Source organism: Coenobita brevimanus, chromosome 21 (genome assembly GCF_032717465.1).
Source record: "Coenobita brevimanus isolate Jiangsu-jjx chromosome 21, ASM3271746v2, whole genome shotgun sequence".
In the NCBI taxonomy this organism is placed as follows: Eukaryota; Metazoa; Arthropoda; class Malacostraca; order Decapoda; family Coenobitidae; genus Coenobita; species Coenobita brevimanus.
In genome coordinates this window covers 2,648,000-2,670,953 of record NC_136974.1, presented here as the reverse complement: position 1 = coordinate 2,670,953, position 22,954 = coordinate 2,648,000, and the positions used below count along the sequence as shown (strand labels likewise).

Genomic DNA, 22,954 nt, shown 5'->3' with positions numbered 1-22,954 from the left:
GTTAAAAGAAGTAAAAGTTGTAGTGCAAGACGTGTACAAATTACTAGAAACTTAAGATGTGAGAAAGACCTCAGGACCGAATGGGATCTCTAATTGGATACTAAAGGAATGCAGAGAACAACTGGTGGGTAAGATTCACAGTTTACTTATGTGTTCTCTGGAAGAAAGGAATGTGCCTCAGGAATGGAAGAGGGCCAATGTGGTGCCAGTTTATAAGGGAGGGAACAAGGAAGAACCCCTGAATTATAGATCAGTGTCTGTGACCAGCATAGTTGTAAAATTGTTCGAGAGAATCCAGAAAGACAGATGGATAAAATATCTGGAGGAGATAGACATTTTGTCAGAAACTCAGTTTGGATTGAGAAGTGGAAGGTCGTGTGTTTCCAGCTTGTTGAACTTCTACCCAAGAGTGATTGATGTGCTACAGGAGAGAGATAGTTGGGTGGATTGTGTATATTTAGATATGTAGAAAGTCTGACACGGTACTTCACAAGCAACTAATGTGGAAATTGGAGCACATAGGAGGACTGAAGGGGAACTGTTTTGAGTGGATGAGAGACTTCTTGAGAGACAAACAAATGAGGACAGTAATAAAGGACAGGATGTCTGGATGGAGGAAAGTAACAAGTAGAGTCCGACAGGGCTCGGTGTTAGCACCCGTAGCGTTCCTGATTTACGTATTCAATATGGTACATGGAGTGAACAGTTATGCAAGTCTGCTGACGATGCAAAGATCTTGAGGGGAGTAGAAGCTGAAGAAGAGTGTAAAATGCTGCAGGAGGACCTGGATAGGATTCATGATTGGAGGTGGATGTGGGAAATGAAATTCAACACACACACAAAAAAGTAAAGTATTGGAAATGGGTATAAAAGTACCGAGAGACCATCACTGAATTATTTGATAGGTAATGAACCTCACAAAAGCAAGAGAAGAGAAAGACTTGGGAGTGCTGGTCCAGGATAATTTGTCACCTGAAAAACACATTAACAAGATAGTTAGAAAGGCATATAATCTTGGTTCACAGAAGAGTAGCATTTCATTACATGGATGAGCTGTTGAAAAAATTGAGTGTCCATGATCTGCTCCAGGTTCCAATATGCAGCAGCAGTGTGGTCCCTACATTAAAAGAAGGACATAACAAGATCGAGAGAATACAGAGAACAGTAACCAAGATGACCCCTAGCCTGGCAGATCTGTCATACAGGAAAAGGATGGAAAAGCTAGATCTGCTTTCCTTTTAGAAGAGAGGAGAGAGAGGGGCGGCATTATTGCAGTGTTCAGGGCCATGATGGGAGTAGAAAAAATTGACAGAGAAGTTCTGTTTGTATGGGATGCGAGAGTAACAAGAGGACACGGAAGCTGAAAAAGTCAAGTTGCTTGAAGGATATCAAGAAATATAGGTTTCCATATAGATGCATAGGCCTGTGGAATAGCCTGGACAGTGAGATCATCCAGTCTGAAAACTTAAATGAGTTCAAAGCAAAATTTGACTTACTGAGAAACAGAGACGGGACCCTATGAGCGTAGCTCATTTCCTGTATATCACAACTACTGTATGTTCATACACACACCTGTGCTCCTCCACATCCCGCGAACCGCATTCTGGGGTTCTGCCGCATCCGTCTGTGGGTGACCAGCAACGGGAGAGGGCATCAGATCGTAAATCATTGGCGTATGTTTGCTCTTACAAACACACACATGCACACACGAGTGTGACTGTCTCTCAGCATTTTCTTTGTTCTTGTTTATGGAAGGACTGTTGCTGATGAGAGGCTGGTCGGCATTTTGAAAAAAGAAAAATATTAGCAGTATGTGAACATTCTGTATAGATAGAACATGTGATGCCACCAAACAGACAACACAGGACAGCATAGCTCTTACTAAGGACTTTGGCAATGAAGTGTTGAGTGCCTGTTTATTGCAGTAAAGATAGCCAAGGCAGTGTCAAAGAGAAGAGGAATCAGAGAACTTTCTATCTATCTATTTATCTATAGCCCGACGCCCTAATCTCGCAAAAGGTGGCTGCATACAAAACGCCTCCAAGTCGCTCTGTCACCCACCATTTGACTACCCTCCCCCCAACTCACCCCCCTTCCCTTATATACCTCTCAACTCCATCCCTCCACCTCATCTTCGGTCTACCCCTCCCTCTCCCTCCCTCCACCTCACCTACATACACCCTCTTAGTCATCCACATGTCCAAACCACCTCAGTGTATTTCTCTTAATCTTCTCAACCACATCCACATCCACCCCACAATGTTCCTTCACTTCTTCATTCGTCAACCTGTCCCTCCATGTCACTCCACATGCTCCTCTCAAATAACTCATTTCCACTGCTCTCACTCTTGACTTGTTCCCCTCTTGCAAGGTCCACGCCACGCTTCCATACGTCAGGGTAGGGATCACAATACTATCATGCAGTAACTTCTTAACTTCCATACTCACCTCCCTATTTCTCATCACTGCTTTCAGTGAACCAACAACCTTCCTTCCCTGCTGTACCCTTTCACGCACTTCATCCCCCAAAGTTCCATCCCTACTCATCACACTACCCAACTACTTGAATGCACTCACACTCTCCATATCCTCACCATCCAACCTCACTGTACATTCTGTGACTTCATTCCTCTCAAACACCATAACTTTACTTTTATTTACATTAACTTTCAGCTTCCTCCTCCTACACACTGTCCCAAATTCATTCACCAAACCTTGCAACTCCCATTCATCTTCACTCAACAATACTGTATCATCAGCAAACAGCAACACCGGAATCTTCCAAATCTCACCCTCATTCATTAGAGCCACCCCCACATCCACTGCCCTACCCTGCACCTCCTTTACAACCCCATCCACGTATATATTAAACAGCCATGGAGACATCACACAACCCTGTTTCAGTCCCACATTGAGATCAAAGAACTCACTCAGCTCACCATCCACTCGCACCGTAGCCCTAGCTCCTTCGTACATACTCTTCATGCATTCAACAATTTCCCATCCACTCCATATATTCTTAATACCTTCCACATACCTTGCCTATCTGTTCTGTCATAAGCTTTCTCCAAGTCCATGAAGGCAGCATACACTTTCTTTCCCTTCTCTAGATACTTCTTCACTAAACATCTTAGAACAAATATCTGATCTACACACTCTTTTCTCTTCCTAAATCCCCCTTGTTCTTCTCCAACTAGCTCCTCTGTCATATGCCTAACCCTATCAATGAGTATTCTACCATGTATTTTACCAGTCACACAAAGAAGGCAAATACCCCTATGGTCACCACATACTTCTCTCTCCCCTTTTCCTTTATATAAAGGAACAGTTATACCTGATTTCCAGTCCTCTGGAACCCTTCCCTCTTCCCAAGCCAATCTACACAACTTCCATATCCACTCCACAACAATCTCACCCCCATACCTCAGCATTTCACCACACAATCCATCAATTCCTGGGGCCTTTCCCAACTTGATCTTCTTCATTGCTTCCACTTCTTCCGTCCTACTGATCACTTCCTCCCTCCTCCCATCTCTTCTTCTCCCAGCCATTCCCCAACTACTTATACCTGCACTGCTGTCGCTCTCTACATTCAACAAATCCTCAAAGTGCTCCTTCCATCTCCTCAATTTCTCTCTCTTCTCCACCAACAATCTGTTATTCCTATCTTTCACTCCCCTACTATTTCCCCTTTCACACTGCCCTACTTTCTTTACCTCCTTCCAAAACAATTTCTTACTCTCCCTCCATTTCACACTCAGATTCCTCCCAAACTCTTCATCCACTTTCTTCTTACTCTCCTTCACCAGTCTCTTCACCTCCCTACTACTCACATATACCTCTCTCTTCTCTCTCTCATCTTCTCCCCTACCTCTACACACTAACCATTCACTATATGCCTTCTTCTTTTGTTCCACAGCTCGTTTCACCTCATCATTCCACCATGCTGTCCCTTGCACACCCTTGCATCTCCTCCTCACTCTACAAACCACCTCACACGCTACTCCTATCTCTTCTGTAAATATCTTACATATGTCTTCCACCCCTTCCATCTGCTCTAGTTCTTACCTTCCCAATCTTTCTTCCACTATGCTCTTATACTCTGCCATTTTCTCACTATCTTTCAAATTCTCCACTCTTCTCACAGGAGCTGTTTCCTCCTGTCTTAACCTTCGTCTGCTCAACCATTTTCTTTGCAGCTTTACCTTGGCCATCAGTAAGTGATGGTCCGAGACTCCATTCCCCCACCCTCTCCACACTCTTGCATCCAACACTTGTCTTCTCATTCACTCATCCACACACATGTAGTCTATCATTGCCTTTTGTTCAACAAGTTCACCATCCATCCTCCTCATTACTCTCCATGTATACCGGTGGATCATCTTATGTTGAAAGTAGGTGTTGGCTATTGCCAACCCCTTACAAGCACAGATGTCCACCAAAGCACTACCATTCCCATCTACGTCAGCTGGCACACCCCACTGACCAACCACTCCATCCACTCGTACATTCCCAACTTTGCCATTCATGTCTCCAATGAAAAGCACTCTCTCGCTTCTCTCAAATTTGTCCATACATGGTTCTACTCTCGCCTAAAACTCATCTTTCACTCTTGCCACTTGGTCCTGTGTCGGAGCATACACACATACAATCGCCCACCCTTGTATACCTACTTTCATCCTCACCCATACAATCCTTGCACCCACTGTTCCATACTCTCTTATATTCTCCTTCCACTTCTTGCTTATCATCAGACATACTCCCTCTCTTGCCCTGTCATTCTCATTAACTCCCGCACATATACCTAAACCATATTCCCATTCTCTCACCCTTTCATCTTTCCATGTAGTTTCAGTCAATCCACATATATCCACTCTTGCATCCTCAAGCACCTGAACAATCTCTCTTTCACTTCATCATTCACTCCTCTCACATTCCATGTTCCTACCCTCAGAATGTCCTTTGTCCATTCTTTAGTCGTCAACGTATGGTCCGTCCTGGTCCGAGGCACCTTATTCGCTTGTTTAGTTAGTTCTTTTTATGGGGTTGGGGCACTAACCCACCACCAACCGTTAGTTGCCTCGTATGACAAACAGGGATACTGAGGGAGTATTCTTGAAACCCCCCTACCCCCAGGGGGTAGAACTTTCTGATCATGAAAAAAAAAGAAAAAAAAAATCTGATCATGAAAAAATAAAAAATAAAAAAGATAAAAATGAATAGGTCAGGTTGCAGTTTCACACAAACCACAGTTCTGGGGATTTTCTTTTGGGTCAGTATGTCTCATCCTACCAACTTTAAATTATTATTGTTCTTTTATGTAAGGGCAAACAGGTTATGGTATGCAGTGTTATGTTTTGCTTTTGACTCTCTCACCAGTCACAACAATGTTTTTGTTTACCATTTCCTTTGGAAATTAACTGTGATGGAAATGTGGGGGTTGGAAAATGGTACACACAGAAAATATGCTGTATGTGGGTGTCATGTTCTTAGGATAATTTTTACTCTTTGCATGCATATAAACTCAAACCAGCACCCTCTCCCTAAGATGCCCTGTATCTCCACAACTTATCTCCCCTTCTGCCTCTCTCACTTCACCCCTCCTCATGCCTCCTCCTTTCTCTGTCTCCCTCATCCCTCACCCTTTTAGCTTATGAGAGGCAATGAAACATGTGCTTTCACTCCCAGATGCACTGCTCACTGTCCTAACTGATCTGGGATGTACCACTACCTGTGATGTCACATTCTGAGGCTCCCCTCACTCTGTGAACAGCCTGTGGGAGACACCAAAACTCATGGTGTCACTCCCCTAAGCTCTCCCCACTGTTTCCACACTCACACTAGGCACACCACCTGTAACAAAATATATGTAGTAGTAGTAGTAGTAGTAGTAGTTGTTCACTAGGCAGTCTGGCCGAACAGCCCCGAGTCCCTTAGGAAGGCCATGGCCGAGACCGGGCTTTCCCACAGAGCTCTCAAAGAGTGTATGTTGTGTTGTTGGCGTAGGTGATTGTGTGCAATGCAGTCTTCCATAATGTGCTTAATAGTATGGGGTGCTGTGTTGCATCCTGGACAGGCATCAGCAACGGAGTCATCCAGCCTCTTCTGGTAGCTTAAGAGGGCTGGATGGTGCCCACATCTCAGCCTGGCCAGGTGGACCCTGTCCTCACGAGGAAGATAGGATTCAGAAGGGTGGATGTCAGGAGGCCGTGCATGCAGCTGTGTATTGTCTTTAAGTGACTGAATGGAGCGGCGAGTGATCTGAGTGTGGATATGCTTCTGGAAGCTGGTCTGAGGTGGGCGAGGGGGGAGAGATGACTGTATTTGTGTATGGTATCGTGTGCTGGGTGTTGTTTTGATGTTCCTTGGTGTGGGTGGATGTGCTGCCATGTACTGTAGTGGATGTTGTGGGTTTGTGGAGGCTGCAGCAAGAAACTGGGTGCCTCTCATGTCTAGGTGATCCTTGACCTTGAGGACTTTGTTTTCTTGATGTAGGTGGTCTGTGGATGTAGTAGCTGTGCAGCCGTGATTAATTATAGTGATTTTCTTTCCATACATCCATGCAGGTGAGACGTCCCAGCTGTGCCTCAGGTACCTACTCAGTGGATGTGGGCGGATGTGTGTCAACCCCCATAGATGACCAAGTGGGCTTCTCCCATACCTGCCAGGCCTCCCAAGTTTTCTGTTCTGGCAAACCTACATGCAGTGATGGCTCCTCTTGTCTGGCATCTGAGAGTATGTGGGCGTTATGGTGTTGAGTAGATAAAGTGCTGTACATCTGCAGTAAGAAGTGGTGTTGCAGAATTCAGTGATTTTTGTTTAAAAAATGGTGTCTGACAACTGAAGGCTAGTACAGGTACTGGTATTATTTAACTTATTTATTCATAGAATGATATTTATTTTGTTGAATATGACAAAGAAGCCACTAATTGCAAAAACAGCTCTGTACTTCAGTTCAGTAAGAGAGAATATATTTGTAACAGTTTTAGGGAATACTGAAATGAAACTTCATGACATTTTTGCTCAAGGACAGTGAGAAACTACCTGGAATTAATATCTTGTATAGATTTGCAAAAATATTTAGATAATTGTTACCCTGAGAAGAATATAAGCAACACAATAAGATTTTTCATCAAATGCATTATGATATCTCACTAATGAGGACATTTTTCTGTTGCCTCCATGCATGGTGGTGGATGGGAGGAAACTATAGGAGTTATTAGGCTTTGCAACTGGTGAAAGTAGGTCAAGGTCTATTTGTCTGTTGCCACAATAACTTTGCAACCGCTCAAGTTGTCATCGCAAAATTTTACAAGTGTGTAGAACGGATTCAAAATCTACGAATATTGTTTTCTGTTTGTCTGTCTGTTTGTGTGCGTGTTAGGCCGATAACTTCACAACCGCTCATGATATCATCACAAAATTTTACAGATGTGCAATAGGAATGGAAATCTCCTACGAGTTCGAAATTGGTGAAAGTAGGTCAAGGTCTGTGTGTCTGTTACCATGATAACTTCACAGTGCTTGAGATATCACCACAAAAATTTACAGGTGTCTAGTAGGGATGAAAATCCACAATGAGTTCGAAATTGGTGAAAGTAAGTCAAGGTCAAGGTTATATTCCGAGCCGCGCTAGATATGTATCAGCTTGCGGCTGGTGTGATTCCTCTCATGGGGGAACCTCTAGAGTCTGTTTCAATCTGCATATGGATGGGGTTATAAAAGAGACACAGGGTAGTGGATGTTGGAGAGGCCCTAATGAGAAGGCAGCATTGGGACACTTCCTCTACTGTTGTTTGCTGGTCATACAGTATTGTTAAGTGAAGACGAAGGGGAACTGCAAGGTTTGGTCAGTGTGTTTGGGAGATTGTGTAAGAAATGGAATCAAAAGGCAAAAATAGGGAAGAGTAAAGTTATGGTCTTCGAGAGAAATGAAATCACGGATTGTATAGTAAGGTTGGATGATGAGGAAATGGCAAATGTGAGTGTATTTAAGTACTTGGGTAGTGTGATGAGTAAGGATGGAAGTTTGGAGGATGGAGAGCTTGAAAGGGTATGGCAAGAAAGAAAGGTGGCTGGTTCTTTGAAAGTAGTGATGAGAAATAGTGAAGAGAGCTTGGAAGTTAAAAAGTCACTGTGTGACAGTATTGTGATACCAACTCTGATGTATGGATGTGAAGCTTAGACCTTGTTGGAAGGATACAAGTCAAGAGTGAGAGCAGTGGAAGTTATTTGAAAGGAGCACATGGAGAGGCGGATTGAGAAATAAGGAAGTGAAGGAGTGTTGTGGTGTGGATGTGATAGAAAACGTCAGGAAAAAGATATTGAGATGGTTTCGCCATGTGGAGAGCGACAGACTAATGGGGAGAGTGGTTGTGAGTGAGTTGAAGGGGGGGAGAAGGAGGGGAAGGCCAAGGATGAGATGGAGGGATCAAGTGGAGAGGTATATGAGAGGGGAGTGTGAGCTGGGGGGAGGGCAGTGAAATGGTGTGGGACAGGGTGACGTGGAGGCAATTTGTTTGTGGCCACCCCTTATGGGATTAAGGTGTCTAGTAATAGATAGATAGGGATCAAGAACTGGCTGGTTAAGGAGTGGCTAGTTAAAGTGTTTATGGCATTATGGCATTGCATGTGGCTGCTCACACACAAATGAGAGTGACTGGAGATTTAACTGATGAGTTTTCTGTGAACGTTGGTGTTCATCAGGGGTTAGTCTTGAGTCCCTTATTGTTTGTCATGGTCCTTGAAGCTCTTTCACGTGACTTAAGAAATGGACTCCCATGTGTGATGTACTGTATGCTGATGACTAGGAGTTGACTGCAGAGAAAGAAAGGGAAGCAAAGGAAAGATTCAGGAAATGAAATGATGGAATGAGACACAAGAGTCTCAAAGTAAATGCAGATAAAAACAAAAATATCTAGGGCTGGTGGCAGTACTGTCAAAGCAGAGGGAATGTGGCCATGTATAGTTTGCCACAAGGGTGTGGGAAGTAATTCTGCAATACAATACATGCACCCTGTACGGTACTGGTAACCTGGGGTATAAGTTACCCCAAAGCACAAAGAAGCAAGGCACACAACCACCTGGAAGTGAAATAGTGCATACTCACCCTCAACCAAGGATTAAGTTTATCAGAAGGTAGAGGGAAGTAGAGCCTTATAGCCCACATGATCACCATGTGTTAAGAAAATTTGTACAGAAAAGCAGTATGTCCAGCCATCTCAAACTGAACAGATCTTGAATTTGGCTCTCTAGAAGCTTGTCTGTATACTTTCTTGGAGGGAACAGTTTGCGGGCTTCTGGCCATTAGGTCCTTCTTTCTTACATTATAAAAAATGTATGTATTACCCTAGGATAACAGACATGAGTTAAGGGGATCTATCTCTATCTATCTATCTATTGCCAGATGCCATAATCCCGTAAGGGGTGGCCACTTGACTTTGAGTTACCTATTTTACAGGGAGGGGCACTAACCCTCCACCAACCCACTTGTTGACACATAGGGAGCACGTATGGGTTGGTTATATGGTAACCACCCAGTGTTGTAAATGGTTTCTTGGCTTACAGGAAACCATTTGGCTTGTCACTCAATGTAAAGCCACCTGTGAAGGAAAGAAAAGCAATAAGAATTGACAGGAAAGATGGGAGAAATAGGAAGAGAGGAGGACAGACACAGAAAAAGAATGATAAAGGCTAAGGAAGAGGTACGTAGCACTACATCAAGTGAGTGGATGTGGTTGGATCTACTGCCTAAAAACTGTTGAAAATCATGATTCGTGGTGAAAAATAATTATGGCCATAAAAATCTTCCTTCACCATCCCATGATAGCCTATGCCTGTGAAATATTATTGCCAAAAAACACTTAGAAATCGGTCAATTTTTACTGTATTTCAAACTTTTACGGGTCGTCTGAGTATTGTTCAAGACAGGGCGCTTGGAGGGGGGGGGGGGAGCTATGGCCTGATCTGGGGTTCGGGACCATGGCCTTCTAGTCTACCAACTTTCAGTTCCTGCAGGTTCACACAATCCAACACCTCCAAGAAAACTGTCGGGCATTGGAGGAAGATAGGTGGAGACAACAAGGCAGACTACAAAGTTGTGATCTGAGTACACTTCCTGGCAACAATGAGTTCCCGAGCTTCTTGAAAGGCTCGGTAACTGTTGGTTGTAAGAGGATCGTTCATATACCAATTGAAAGCGTATAAAATGCCCAGCATTTTCTTCTGCCCCTCCCCCCCCATTCATGCACAAATTGTCATCAAAGTTGAAAGAACTTCACAGGCCGTTTGTTCGAAATATAAGTTAGCGAACTTTGAGATTGACAGGCTCAGTAACTCTTGGTCGTACGAGGATTGTTCATATACCAATCGAAAGCATTTCAAGAGTTCTATAATCTCTGCCCAGCATTTTATTTTACTCCCTCCCATTCGCGCACAGCATGTCTTCAAATTTGAGTGGAAAGTCAAAAGAACTTCGCGGGCCATTTTCGTGAAATGTAAGTTAGCAAACTTTGAGATCGATTGGCTCAGTAACTATTGGTCATATGGGGATCATTCATATACCAACCAAAAGCACGTAAAAAGTTCTATAATCTGTGATCAGCATATTTTTCTACCTCCCCCCCCCCCATGTTTGTGCACAGCATGTTTTCAAAGTTGACCAAAAAAAAAAAAAAAAAAAATCCCCTAATTTCCTAATCACCTAATTTCATAATTACTGTAGATACAATATGAAAAATATATGAACAAAATCAAGAAACACCTTCTATGAGTTGAGTGAACACCAAAAATTAGTTTACCATAATTTGCACCTAACTCAGTAACCAATTGACCAATTTTCAGTTGTGAGGTACCAATCTTTATCTTTCATAGTCCCCTATATGAGTACCAAATCTCTTTGAAATCGAACAAAATCCACTGGCACCTTTTAGAGTAACTACCTGTAGATCCCCTTATGCATCTTGGCAATGTGATAGAAAAGATAAGAGTGGATGTAAGAGGTGTTCAGGTATGTAAAGAGGCTTGTGTCATAAATTTCTTATATTGTATGGAGTAAAAGGGCTGCTGGTAGAGTGAATGAAGGTAGTTTTGTGTGTGTATTGATGTATGGGTTTGAGACTTTGGTATGGCATTGCGAGCGGGGAAGATGAGATGAAACAATATCACACTGAAGGAAAGTCACCATACCAGAAAGAGGTATACAGTGCATGAAGACTAAGAAGCAATGTACCAGATCCATGGCTCTTTGCATCTGGGTTGATTTCTCCAGTTGCATTTTCTAAGGTCTGTTTGTGTGTTAAAAGTGGATTTAAGCCTCTTCTTTAAGGTGCCATCAGATTTAGTTGCTGTTTTTTTTTCTTTTTATAGTACATTCACCCTTAACACACTTTTGCAGGTACCTAATTATGCTCTAAATGATGACCCAACAGGTGCTCCATCATGGACAGATGTTCCTGGGTCCCTGGTAACAATAACTACTGCCACTGAGGGCTCCCATCGTGAAAGTTATGCCACACCAATTGACTTGCTGCCTGGAGACGTTATTGTTGCCACTGGTCCAGTTGGCATTAGGTACTGTGATGAGATTTTTTAAATGAATGTGCACACACACACACACACACACACACACACACACACACACACACACACACACACACACACACACACACACACACACACACACACCGCTCGCTGGTACAGTGGTAACGTTCTCGCTTGCCATCTGGTAGACGGGAGTTTGGGCCTCGCTCAGGTTGCGAAAAGTTTCACTGACGAAGTGGGTGGTTACTGTCCCCCTTGAGCAAGGGGATGGGTGTGTGCGTGTGTGAAGGTCACAGCCTTGCCCTTAGATCGGACTATATGAGCTCTCAGCTCCCTTCCGGGAGGGTAAAAGCTGACGATCACGACCATCAAGTGATTCTGACCGACCCGGTGAATTACACACACACACACACACACACACACACACACAGAGTAGATGTCAGCTGAGCCAGCTCCTCAAGATTCTTGATTACCTAGTTTTATGGTGTGGGCATTGAATGTTGCCCTGTGTTCTGATTTTAAGAAGGTTTAATAGTCTGGCCATAAAGCCTGACCCAAAGAAAGAATCATGGACGTTCAGATACAGGAACAATAGTGATATCAAGGTGGCAATATGGGCTTTGTGAGGAATAACAGATCCTGGCAACAGGAAAACAACTTAGAAAAAAACTATGAGTATAGAAATTTTGGATGATTTAGGACTTAAAGGCTTTGGAGGAGAAAATAACATTGAAAATGTGTTTAAGATGCTATTTATGAAATAGAATTACTGGAGAGTTGGGTGAAAGAAGTTATTCCTCATTACACTAGTATGGTAGTGAAAGTAGGCACCACTGCAGTATTTTCTTCAATAACCTCTTTAATTTCACTGTCATGTCTTTTTTTTAGATCTGTATTGTAGGAATTGCACTTAGAAAACACATTACATTGAGTTGGGATTCTCAGTGAATTGTATTGGAAAAGTGGCAGGTAGGCTAGAGATTTGGTTAACACATTAACATTATTATAATTGGTTGAACAGGCATGCTTACACAGTTTCCAGAGACCCAGGGAGCTTCGTTAATGCATTTTTAGCTGAGTAAACATGATCTTCTGGACAGAGGGGTTGTGATACCCATGCCTAATTGGCTCTGGACCTTTGACACAAGAATAGTAAACTCATGAAGCTTGAACACAACCCTATGGGAAAAGATTAACTGGTTCTGGGATCTGGGATCAGCTAATCTTCTGCATATTTTGACATCCCCTTCTACCTAGGCTCCAGCTAGTTTTGACACATTTGAGTTTTTAGTTGACAGTAATACTGTATGCAAAAGATTGCATATTTACTACAGGACAGCAGCCGAGCAGAGGTGTGTGCAAAGCTAACTGGCTGCTGGCTGAGACAATGGATGCTGTGTCTTTCCAACAGCAACGCTATCTCTGTTTTTCTTCGTTTTGCAGATGCCCAGTCAATCACCACTTGATGTTGTTAAATAATAATTGAGAAATGTAATACACAGATCATATTTGGGATAACTGTGGCACACTTTGACTCATGATCAGTTGTTCTAACCAAAACAAACTTGGCCGACATGAAGGGCTGAGTGTAGGTGCTAAGGTTATCATGTTTTCCCAAAGCCATTTGTAATTTTGGCACTATCCAACCTCATGATTGAACGAAAGTTTGCAGATAGGCCTAAGGTGAATTGCGGATATTTTTTTGTTTTCACAAATATAGTAACACCAGAAAGCAGGACATGCAGGTAATGTGATCTCTCTGTATATCAACTTATGTGTGATAGTTTCCTCAGCCAATGCAGTGAATTTTTATAATTAACCATCCACAAGAAGTCCCCTTTGATCCATAATTTTTCATTTTCAGTCTAGAAACAGGCCCAGATGGAGATGAAGTGGGTGGGACTGTAGGCACATCACGCCATTTTGTTACGGCTGTCATAAAGGAGTTGTTGCCTGTGCAGGTGTCCCACACTTGCACAGTAGTCAGTACTGATGTCAACCTTAATGTTGTTCGTGATGTGAGTAAATGCAGTGTTTAGTGGCAGTTGCCCATTTTTTCCATGACTTGTAGAATTCAAGGTCTTTTTTTTTTTTTCTTGGCATGTGTTCTACAGACATTGTATTACTATTATTATTATTATTGTTATTATTATTATTATTGTATTACTATTATTGTTCTATCTATCTATCTATTGCCAGACGCCTCAATCCCGTTTGGGGTGGCCACAAACAAATCGCCTCCAAGTCGCCCTGTCCCCCGCCATTTCACTCCCCTGCTCCCAACTCACACCCCCCTCTCTCATATACCTCCACCCCATCTCTCCATCTCATCCTCGGCCTCCCCCTCCCTCTTTCCCCCTCCACCTCACTCACATACACTCTCTTCGTCAGTCTTTCACCCTCCATCCTCTCCACATGGCCAAACCACCTCAGTGTGTTCCTCATAACGCTTCCTATCACATCCACATCAACACCACAACGCTCCTTTATATCCTCATTCGTCAGCCTGTCTCTCCATGTGACTCCACAGGCTCCTCTTAAATAACTCATTTCCACGGCTCTCACTCTTGACTTGTGTCCTTCCAACAACGTCCAAGCTTCACTTCCGTACGTTAGAGTTGGTATCACAATACTGTCATGTAGTAACTTTTTCATTTCCATGCTCACTTCCCTGTTTCTTATCACTGCTTTCAAAGAACCAGCAACCTTACTTCCCTGCTGTACCCTTTCAAGCACTTCACCCTCCAAACCTCCATCCTTACTCATCACACTACCCAAGTACTTAAACGTACTCACATTTTCCAATTCCTCACCATCCAACCTCGCTGTACATTCACTGACTTCACCTCTCTCAAAGACCATCACTTTACTCTTCCCTACATTCACCTTTAGATTCCCTTTCTTACACACTCTCTCAAACTCATCCACCAAGCCTTGCAGCTCCCCTTCGTCTTCACTCAACAACACGGTATCATCTGCAAACAACAGTACAGGGGGTTTCCAAACACTATCCTCTCTCACCAGGGCCACTTCAACATCCACTACCCTACCTTGTACCTCTTTTATTACCCCATCCATGTACAGATTGAACAACCATGGAGACATGACACATCCCAGTTTCAACCCAACTTTCAAAGAGAAAAATTCACTTAGTTCACCATCCACATGCACTGCAGCCTTCGCACCATCGTACATACTCTTCACAGCATTCAACAACTTCCCATCTATTCCATATATTCTTAACACTTTCCACTATTATTGTTATTATTGTTATTATTATTATTATTATTATTATTATTATTATTATTTTTATTATTATTATTATTATTATTATTATTATTATTATCATCATCATCACCACTATCATTATCACAGTTATTATTGTTACTAATATAACTTATTATTACAGTACACTATTATTATTATTATTATGATATTCACTTCTTTCCTGGATATCCAGCTCTACTGGACTTCTGTAGGAAATTACTCATATTGTGTTTAACCTATTGGTAACTTAACCCGTACAATCCCGCCATCGGCATGGTGCCGACAGTAAAAAAAAAGGCTCATTTAATCCCACCAATGTGATGGTGCCGACAGCAAATTCGAGCCCTGTGGCATCTCAAATTGTTTCAGTCTAGCTAATTTTTTGTTAAGGAGTACCTTAACGTATTGGCAACACTGTGCCCAAGCACTTGTAGCACTGAGTTTGGTTATGGGTGGGTGGGTAACTTCAGTTGGCCACTGTCTGTCATAGCGTCAGGATGTCGCAAAAAAGTGTCTGGGATTGGGTGGGTATAAAATTGCAAAAATACATGGGATGGTATGGGTTAATATGGCATTTGAATTTCTCCATGTGCTGGGAAAGTAAGTTATTTTTTAGAATCAAAAACATATTATCTGTCAATGCTTATTTGGTGGATCCACCCTCAAGAAAGAGTCATCTCTATCCCACAGTTCACACCTGGATGAAGAACTGGGAAACATACATGTCAGATTTCAAAAACTGAGGCAGTGGTTAGTGTATGATTCCAAAGTGCAGGGGAAAACTAGAAACTAGGATCTATCTATCTGTCTATCTATTTATTGGAAGACGCCTCAATCCCATATGGGGTGGCCACAAACAAATCGCCTCCATGTCACCCTGTCCCCCACCATTTCACTGCCCTGCTTCCAACTCACACACCCCTCTCTCATATGCTAGGATCTGTATAAATAAAAGATCTTGGGCAGTTTTTACAATGTTACAACAAAGATAAAACGTAAAAACAAATTGGTCTGTTTGTTTATTCATTTTAAAACTTGCATTTGTGTGTGTGTGTGGTGTTTGGTAGATATATGAGTGAAGGTGGAAGTATAGACAGACAGTCACATATACAACTCTGGTTCAGAAATGTTAATGAATATGGTCTCAGGTTCCCAGTGGTTTGGGAAGGTCAGGTTCAAGGCTCATAGATCTTGTACAGGAATTTTTTTTAACACAACATGTAAAGGGGAACACCAGAAAAAGAGGACCAGAAGACCTCTCATTATTAGATTTCATATTTATTAGGCAAGAAAATGAAAGTAACATTACAATCTTTAACCCCCCATTCGGCAAAAATGACCATGCAGTTCTAGATTACAATTTCAGGATAGCATATGGTATAGTTAGAGGTAATGGAAATTACAAAAAGAGGCTAAACTACAAAAAAGGGCAACTATTATGACCTATGACCTAAAGAAGTACTTCAGTGATACAGATTGGGGAAAGGAGCAAAGAGGACAAGATATAAATGTTATATATAAAAAATTCTGTAAATTTTACAAAACAGGAGTCCATAAATATGTCCCATTGCACAAAGACATGGAAATAAGGATAAAGAGCTGGTTTATAAATCAACCTAACCACAAAATTCAAGTCTATAATATAATCAAAATTGGTAAAAAAATCTAAACCCATTGTTAAACCGGGGTTTGGCAATCGATAGGCAGGGTATTGTGGTATTTCTACCCCCATCGATAAGACAGGGTATCGCATCTAGGGGTATCGTATATTAGGGTATAACTGTACTTAGGCAGGGTGTAATCACAGGACCACAATTCTTGAAGATGAGAGGAGGAACCCCATCAAGCCCATATGCCTTGTTAGTATTAAGGCCAGTGATGGCAGAAAACACATCTATCTATCTATCTATCTATCTATAGCCCGACGCCCTAATCCCGCAAAGGGTGGCCGCAGACAAAACGCCTCCAAGTCACTCTGTCACCCACCATTTGACTCCCCTCCCCCCAACTCACCCCCCCCTCCCTCATATACCTCTCAACTCCATCCCTCCACCTCATCCTCGGTCTACCCCTCCCTCTCCCTCCCTCCACCTCACCTACATACACCCTCTTAGTCAGTCTTTCATTCTCCATCCTCTCCACATGTCCAAACCACCTCAGTGTATTTCTCCTAATCTTTTCAACCACATCCACATCTACCCCACAACGTTCCTTCACTTCTTCATTCGTCAACCTGTCCCTCCACGTCACTCCACATGCTCCTCTCAAGTAACTCATTTCCACTGCTCTCACTCTTGACTTGTTCCCCTCTTGCAAGGTCCACGCCTCGCTTCCATACGTCAGGGTAGGGATCACAATACCATCATGCAGTGACTTCTTAACTTCCACACACATCAAGTTAAGAAATATTAATGTCAGCCATGAGGCAGTCGGAGGGGGGAAGTGATGGAGGAACAGCACCAAAATTGTCTAATGTAGAACTGGAGGAGAAAGTCTGAGCGGAGTGTTCTGCTTTATCAGTAGAAGAAACAATGACAGTGCCATCAGAGTGGAAAATTATGGGAAGGATGATAAAATAATGTTGTTATAAAGGTTTTTGGCAAGGTGCCAGAATGAGCAGGAAGAATTTGAGTCACGAGTGTTCAGAGCATTTATTTATGGATTTGAGCAGACTGTAATGAGGTGCTTTTGTGGGGGTTTACTCACCATCTGGTGTAATTTTTAACAGGCAAGATGTGAAGCAACTGGAGTAAATCATACATCAACAGGGTCTGGTTATGTGTGAATGAGGCTGCATTCCTGGTTCCAGGCACTGTCCCACTGGAGTAGGTAGCAGTTAAAATATATATATATATAAAGTAGGTACTCACAGTACACAATTTCAGAGTACGCGATCCTCATTGTACGTGAAGACCTATTTTTTCCGAATTTTAGTGTATTTTATAATAGTATGCGAATTGAACTCGTTGTAGGCGAGACGGCAGCGAAGAGTGGCCCAAATCCAGGGTTTACCCTGAGCACGCGACATTGCCACCCCAAGAAGCACCAACCACCAGTGATGAAGAGTGGAGACTTGTCGATGATGGAGCTCAGCTGGGTACTGTGTGCCCTAGATAAATTCAAGGAAGAATTCAAGAACATCAAACACTGTCAGTTGCTAGTGGAGGAAGTGATGACTTCACTTTGAAGGGTTTATGAATGAAGTGAGCACATTAGCCAGAGAAAGTGCTGGTGATGAGAGTGGTATGTCTGGTGGTGTGGCAGGTGGTGCAGGAGGGGCACACTAGGGTTCCAAGAAAATTCGCCATCAAGTCAGTTCACTGTCAGACAATAATTAACTTGTTTCTTCCTCACTGTAGTCGCCTTTGATTACATATTCTAGCATCACCCATAGCTGTCTTCATTAATGATGGCGAGTTGTCTTGTTATTGTTGTGATGGCGGACAGCGAATTCTCCCGAAACCCACTCTAGGTGCCTCACCCTGCCTTGGATCCCCTTCTTACCTCCATTAAGGCTGTTTTCCTCTTGGGTTAAGGTGAGCAGCCATATTCTTGTTGGTTTAGTTAAGCCATATCCTTGTTGATTTAGTAAAGCCATAATCTTGTTGGTTTACTATGTCTTAGATAGTTTCCCTATACAGTACAACACTTAGGTCTGAAAGGAGTCTCAAGGGTTGCCCATGAAGGGGGGTGCCACCCATACGTAATTTTTCCCATAAGTTTATGTATTCAGAGTACGCGAATTCCTAGTATGCAACGTCCTCTTCAGCCCATATACTCGTGTACTATGAGTGCCTGCTGTATATATATATATATCTTTCATTCCTTCATTCTTTCCTCTTCCTTCTGCCTGTGGGTGACTCTACACTGAGTGACAAGCCAAATGGTTTCCTGTACACCAGGAAACCATTTACTACGCTAGGTGGTAACCATATAACCAAATTTTGGCGCCTGGTGGTTTAGTGGGTAATTATTGTGCTCCAATCGGATTGAGCCGATGAAGGTTTATATCCAAGGGGTGGTTGGGGTTTATTGCTCACGTAATGCCACTCAGGGATGAGTGTGGTTAGTCACTCTCATCTGAAATGTCAGGACCAACAGCCTAGCCCTGGGCTCCTACGCTCCTCATGGGGCAACGTAGGGTTGGGCGATGGATGGATTGATGGATATATATGTATATATATACATACATACAGTACCCTCGCGTCCAACACGGTAATATTGTCATGCATGGGTCCCATGTTGGACCAAAAACGTGTTGGACAAACAACAGAACTTATGGGGAAAAATGAATTATGTCAGCAACCCTAGGAAAAGTCACCCTAAATACCTACCATAGACCTATACATATATTGGTACTACTGTAATTATAATAAATGGTACTGTGCTATGAATGATAACTAACCTTTTAGGATAGTGTTGTTGGGCTTGCTGGGAATGGAAGGTGGTATCCAAGGCTGTAGGTAGTCCTACTGGGTCCCCGGAGGATGGCTGCTGGCGTCACTAGCGGGTAATGGCTGCTACTCCTCCTCAACCTCCCTCATAAATCCTTCGAAATCACACTCAGAATCACTATCTTCGTCCACAGCCTGGAAGGTCCTGCTTCTGCCTGTCCTAGCACTCTGTAAGCCTTCACTGCTGGTCCTTACGTTGGCTTCATTCATGTCGTAGGCCTTGGCAATGTCCACTTTCCTCTCCCCTTTCTTCTTCCTCTCGATGCTTTCCAGCTTGGTGGCCTGAGGGAGGTGCTGCCGCTTCTTGGGGTTCTCAGAAGGCTTCCTAGGCATCGTGAGCAGGGTAAAATGCAGTAACAAGGGCAGAAAATGCAGCAAGAAAAAAGCACTTTCCAATGCGAATTATGCGACTGAGTGGCACTGTGGCGGGAGAAGTTTAAACAAAACATCACGTGAGAGCAGAAGCGTTTTTAATTGGGTGACATCACGATCACCTCACGATAGTGGGCGGGGGAGGCTACTTGATCGGAAGTTTTTATTGGCTGTCAGCATCACGGGAACTTCCAGTATGACCGTGTGGGACCAGGGGTGATCATGCTAGAGGTGAACTCTGCAGATTTCGCCCACTTCTCAGAGCTCCGTCCGTGTTATGCTAATGCACCCGTGTTACAGTAATTAAACCAAATTAAATCTTACTAATTATTGCTCTCCATGCTGGACACAAATCGTGCTGGACAAACGCGTGTTGGACGCGAGGGTACTGTATATATATATATATATATATATATATATAATACCTGCCAAGAAACATTGCAATAAATTGTCGTCATTCTCTCCGCATGGGGCAACGTAGGATTAGATGATGGATGACTCTTTGGTGGAAATGCTTTCCAGCGATATTAAATAGGCAGTTCACTGGTCTCAGGCTGATGATGTATGAAGACTGAGATGGTAGCTACCCAGCCAGCTGGGTAAGGGTGGGTCAGTGTCTCTGTTTTGCATCAGTAACGGCCTCGTGAAACTAAAGTCAGAGGTGAACCCTCCACAAAAATGCCTCATGAAGCTAAAGCCAAAGATGAACCCAAAGGTGGGTTCAGCCCCATCTCTGGCAGCCATGTGAATAAAATGAAAATACCTCAGAAATGTGGTGTTGCATTCATATACTGGCCAGGAGTTTGATGGGACTAGCTTGATTGTAGAAGCCATTAAAAGTTCTCACTTTAAGGTAAGCTGTGAGATAGGTTTGATATTTTTTTTTTTTTCATGTGGTCAGTCTCAGGGTGAAGCAGGATGTGCTGTTCCACCCCAGAGTGCTTGACAGTGGTTGCAGGCTGTACTTAAGCTTGCTTTATAAGGTGATTACACTGTCATAATGAAAAGGGAAAAAATATTTTTTGACTGAAGTAGAGCTGGCTATATCGTTCTGTTGATTTATTTCCACGTCATTGAGAGCCATTGAGTCCATATTTGTTTTACTTGTCATTTTGCTGGTTTCATGTCTGTTAATATATGCCATCTTTATTTGTTGATAGAGTGATACAGCAGTGACCATGACTAACCACACTTCCTGTGAGAGAATCATCACGGACATTGCTCTCAGGATATCACAGACTTCCACAGACACCTTTAATTCCAGTGCTAACCAGGAGGACCCTTATTACATAAGGCAAGTCAGCATTTCATTTGTTTCATTTGTAAAGGCTCCAACATGCTTGCATGTGTTGGCCTTGGTCACCCAAAGGCAGCCCTCCATATTGCTCGATTTCTGCCAACCTCCCTATTCTGCAAATATTCTGTTATTTTCTCAAAGTCCTTTAGCTTTTCAGTCTAGGCAGTTTATCTTGTGTGACTTACCTGAGTGAACTTATACCTGACTGATGATGATGATGATGATGATGTTGACAGGGTGGGGGAAAAAAAAAAAACTCATGAAAACCAAAAACCATATATATACTTTTTAATAAACTAAAAAAACATAATTTTTTGGTTTTAATGGTTTATTTGTTTTTATTGTTTTTTCTCTATTAATCATGTTGATTATGTATGTTTTATATATATATATATATATGTACTGTATATATATATATATATATATATATATATATATGTACTGTATATATATATATATATATATTGTATACACACACACACACACACACACACACACACACACACACACACACACACACACACACGCACACACACACTCACACATACACACAGTAAAACCTCACTATAACAGACTAATTTGGGGCCCAAGCCATTCCAAAAAAAGTGAACTTTGATAAAAGCGACATCCGGAATTCCCTCCCTGTTAACCCGGACTTTTTCCGATGAATCAGACATTAGTCCGGATCACACCAATGGTTTTTAAACTGTTTTTACTACCACTGCAGTATACTGTATTATACCTTCACCACAATAATCAAATGGTACAATATAAATAATGATACTGTACTGTACACTGATAAACATGTCTTTTATTTACCTTATTTAAGTGGTCAGGCAGTCCAGACTGCTTCTGGCATTATTGGACGTTTTCCAGTATGCCAGAATTTAGTCTGGTAGCTCCGTGATTCCGGTAAAAGCAAGTTCTGGTCTGTTGAAGTCTGTTATATCAAGGTTTTATTGTATATTGGAAAAATTCCAAAAAGCCAGCAGTGGTCCGGACAGCCAGACCTCGGTCCGGAGTGGCTTTCGTGTAACTCTTATTTTTAGGAAAAATTCTGCAAAAATGCAACTTCAGTCCAAACCTATGATGCTGGAATTCCCCCTTTCTGAATAGAAAAATTATGGTTTATCAGAGTATTGTCTGCGCGGTTTGTGTGTTCTTGTGTCAGTTGGTGGCGGGCTGGCAGTGTCACTGTTGTTTCCCACACGCACATCCTCAGTCTGACCCATGCTGCCCTAACCCACCAGCAGAGCAAAAATGGCCGTCCGCCTCTCTACCGAATGGCCAAAGTCACCTGGGCAAGAAGAAGGAGGGAGCAGTGCGCTGGTAATAGGCCTAACCCACCAACTGAGCAAAAATGACCATGTTACCTCCCTACCAAATGGTCAAAGTCATCTGGTCAAGAAGAAGAGGGAGGGAGGGAAGTGAAAGTGTAAGAAACATAGAAAGTGAATGAAGAGAGAGGGTAGAAAGAAATAAAAGAACATGGGAGGGAGAATGTGAAGAGGAGAGAAGAAAACAAGAGGGGATAGAGAGGCTATGGAGCAAGGGAATGAAAGAGAGTATGAGAAAGTGAGAGAGGGAAGATGAAGTGTGAGAAGTAGCAAGAGTGAAAAAAGACAATGGGAAGGAAGAAAAAGGAAAATGGGGGAGGGAGAGAGGGAGTAAATGAGGGGAAGAGAAGATGACAGAGGGAGAGAGAGAGAATAGGGAGGAAGGGAAGGAAAAAAAGAGACTTAAAAGAAAAAGGAGGGAAGGAGGAGGTGTGAGAAGCAAAGGGAGGGAAAGAAGAAGAAAGTGAAGGGAGAGAAGAAAACAGTGGGAGAAATAGAAGGGAGAGAGAACAGAAGGGAGGGAGGGAAAGAACGATAACATAAGAAGAAAAGGAAGGGAGGGAGAGAAGATAAAGTGAGAAGCAGAGGAAGGGAAGAAAACGAAAATGGGGGAGGGAGAGAGGGGGAAAGTGAGGGGGAGAGAAGAAAACAAAGGGAGAAAGAGAGAGGGACTAGGGAGGAAGGGA

General features: G+C 42.7%; 1 protein-coding gene across 1 annotated transcript in view; it reads left to right on the top strand.

Annotated features, from left to right (window-relative positions):
- LOC145392059 (uncharacterized) overlaps positions 1-22,954 on the top strand; it is a 286,089-nt gene that overhangs the window by 20,963 nt on the left and 242,172 nt on the right. The window contains exons 7-11 of the mRNA XM_080266515.1: positions 6,567-6,735; positions 11,430-11,571; positions 12,068-12,163; positions 13,406-13,559; positions 20,795-20,928. Of these exons, the coding sequence (XP_080122641.1) occupies positions 6,567-6,735; positions 11,430-11,571; positions 12,068-12,163; positions 13,406-13,559; positions 20,795-20,928 (695 nt within the window). The remainder of the gene's footprint in view (positions 1-6,566; positions 6,736-11,429; positions 11,572-12,067; positions 12,164-13,405; positions 13,560-20,794; positions 20,929-22,954) is intronic.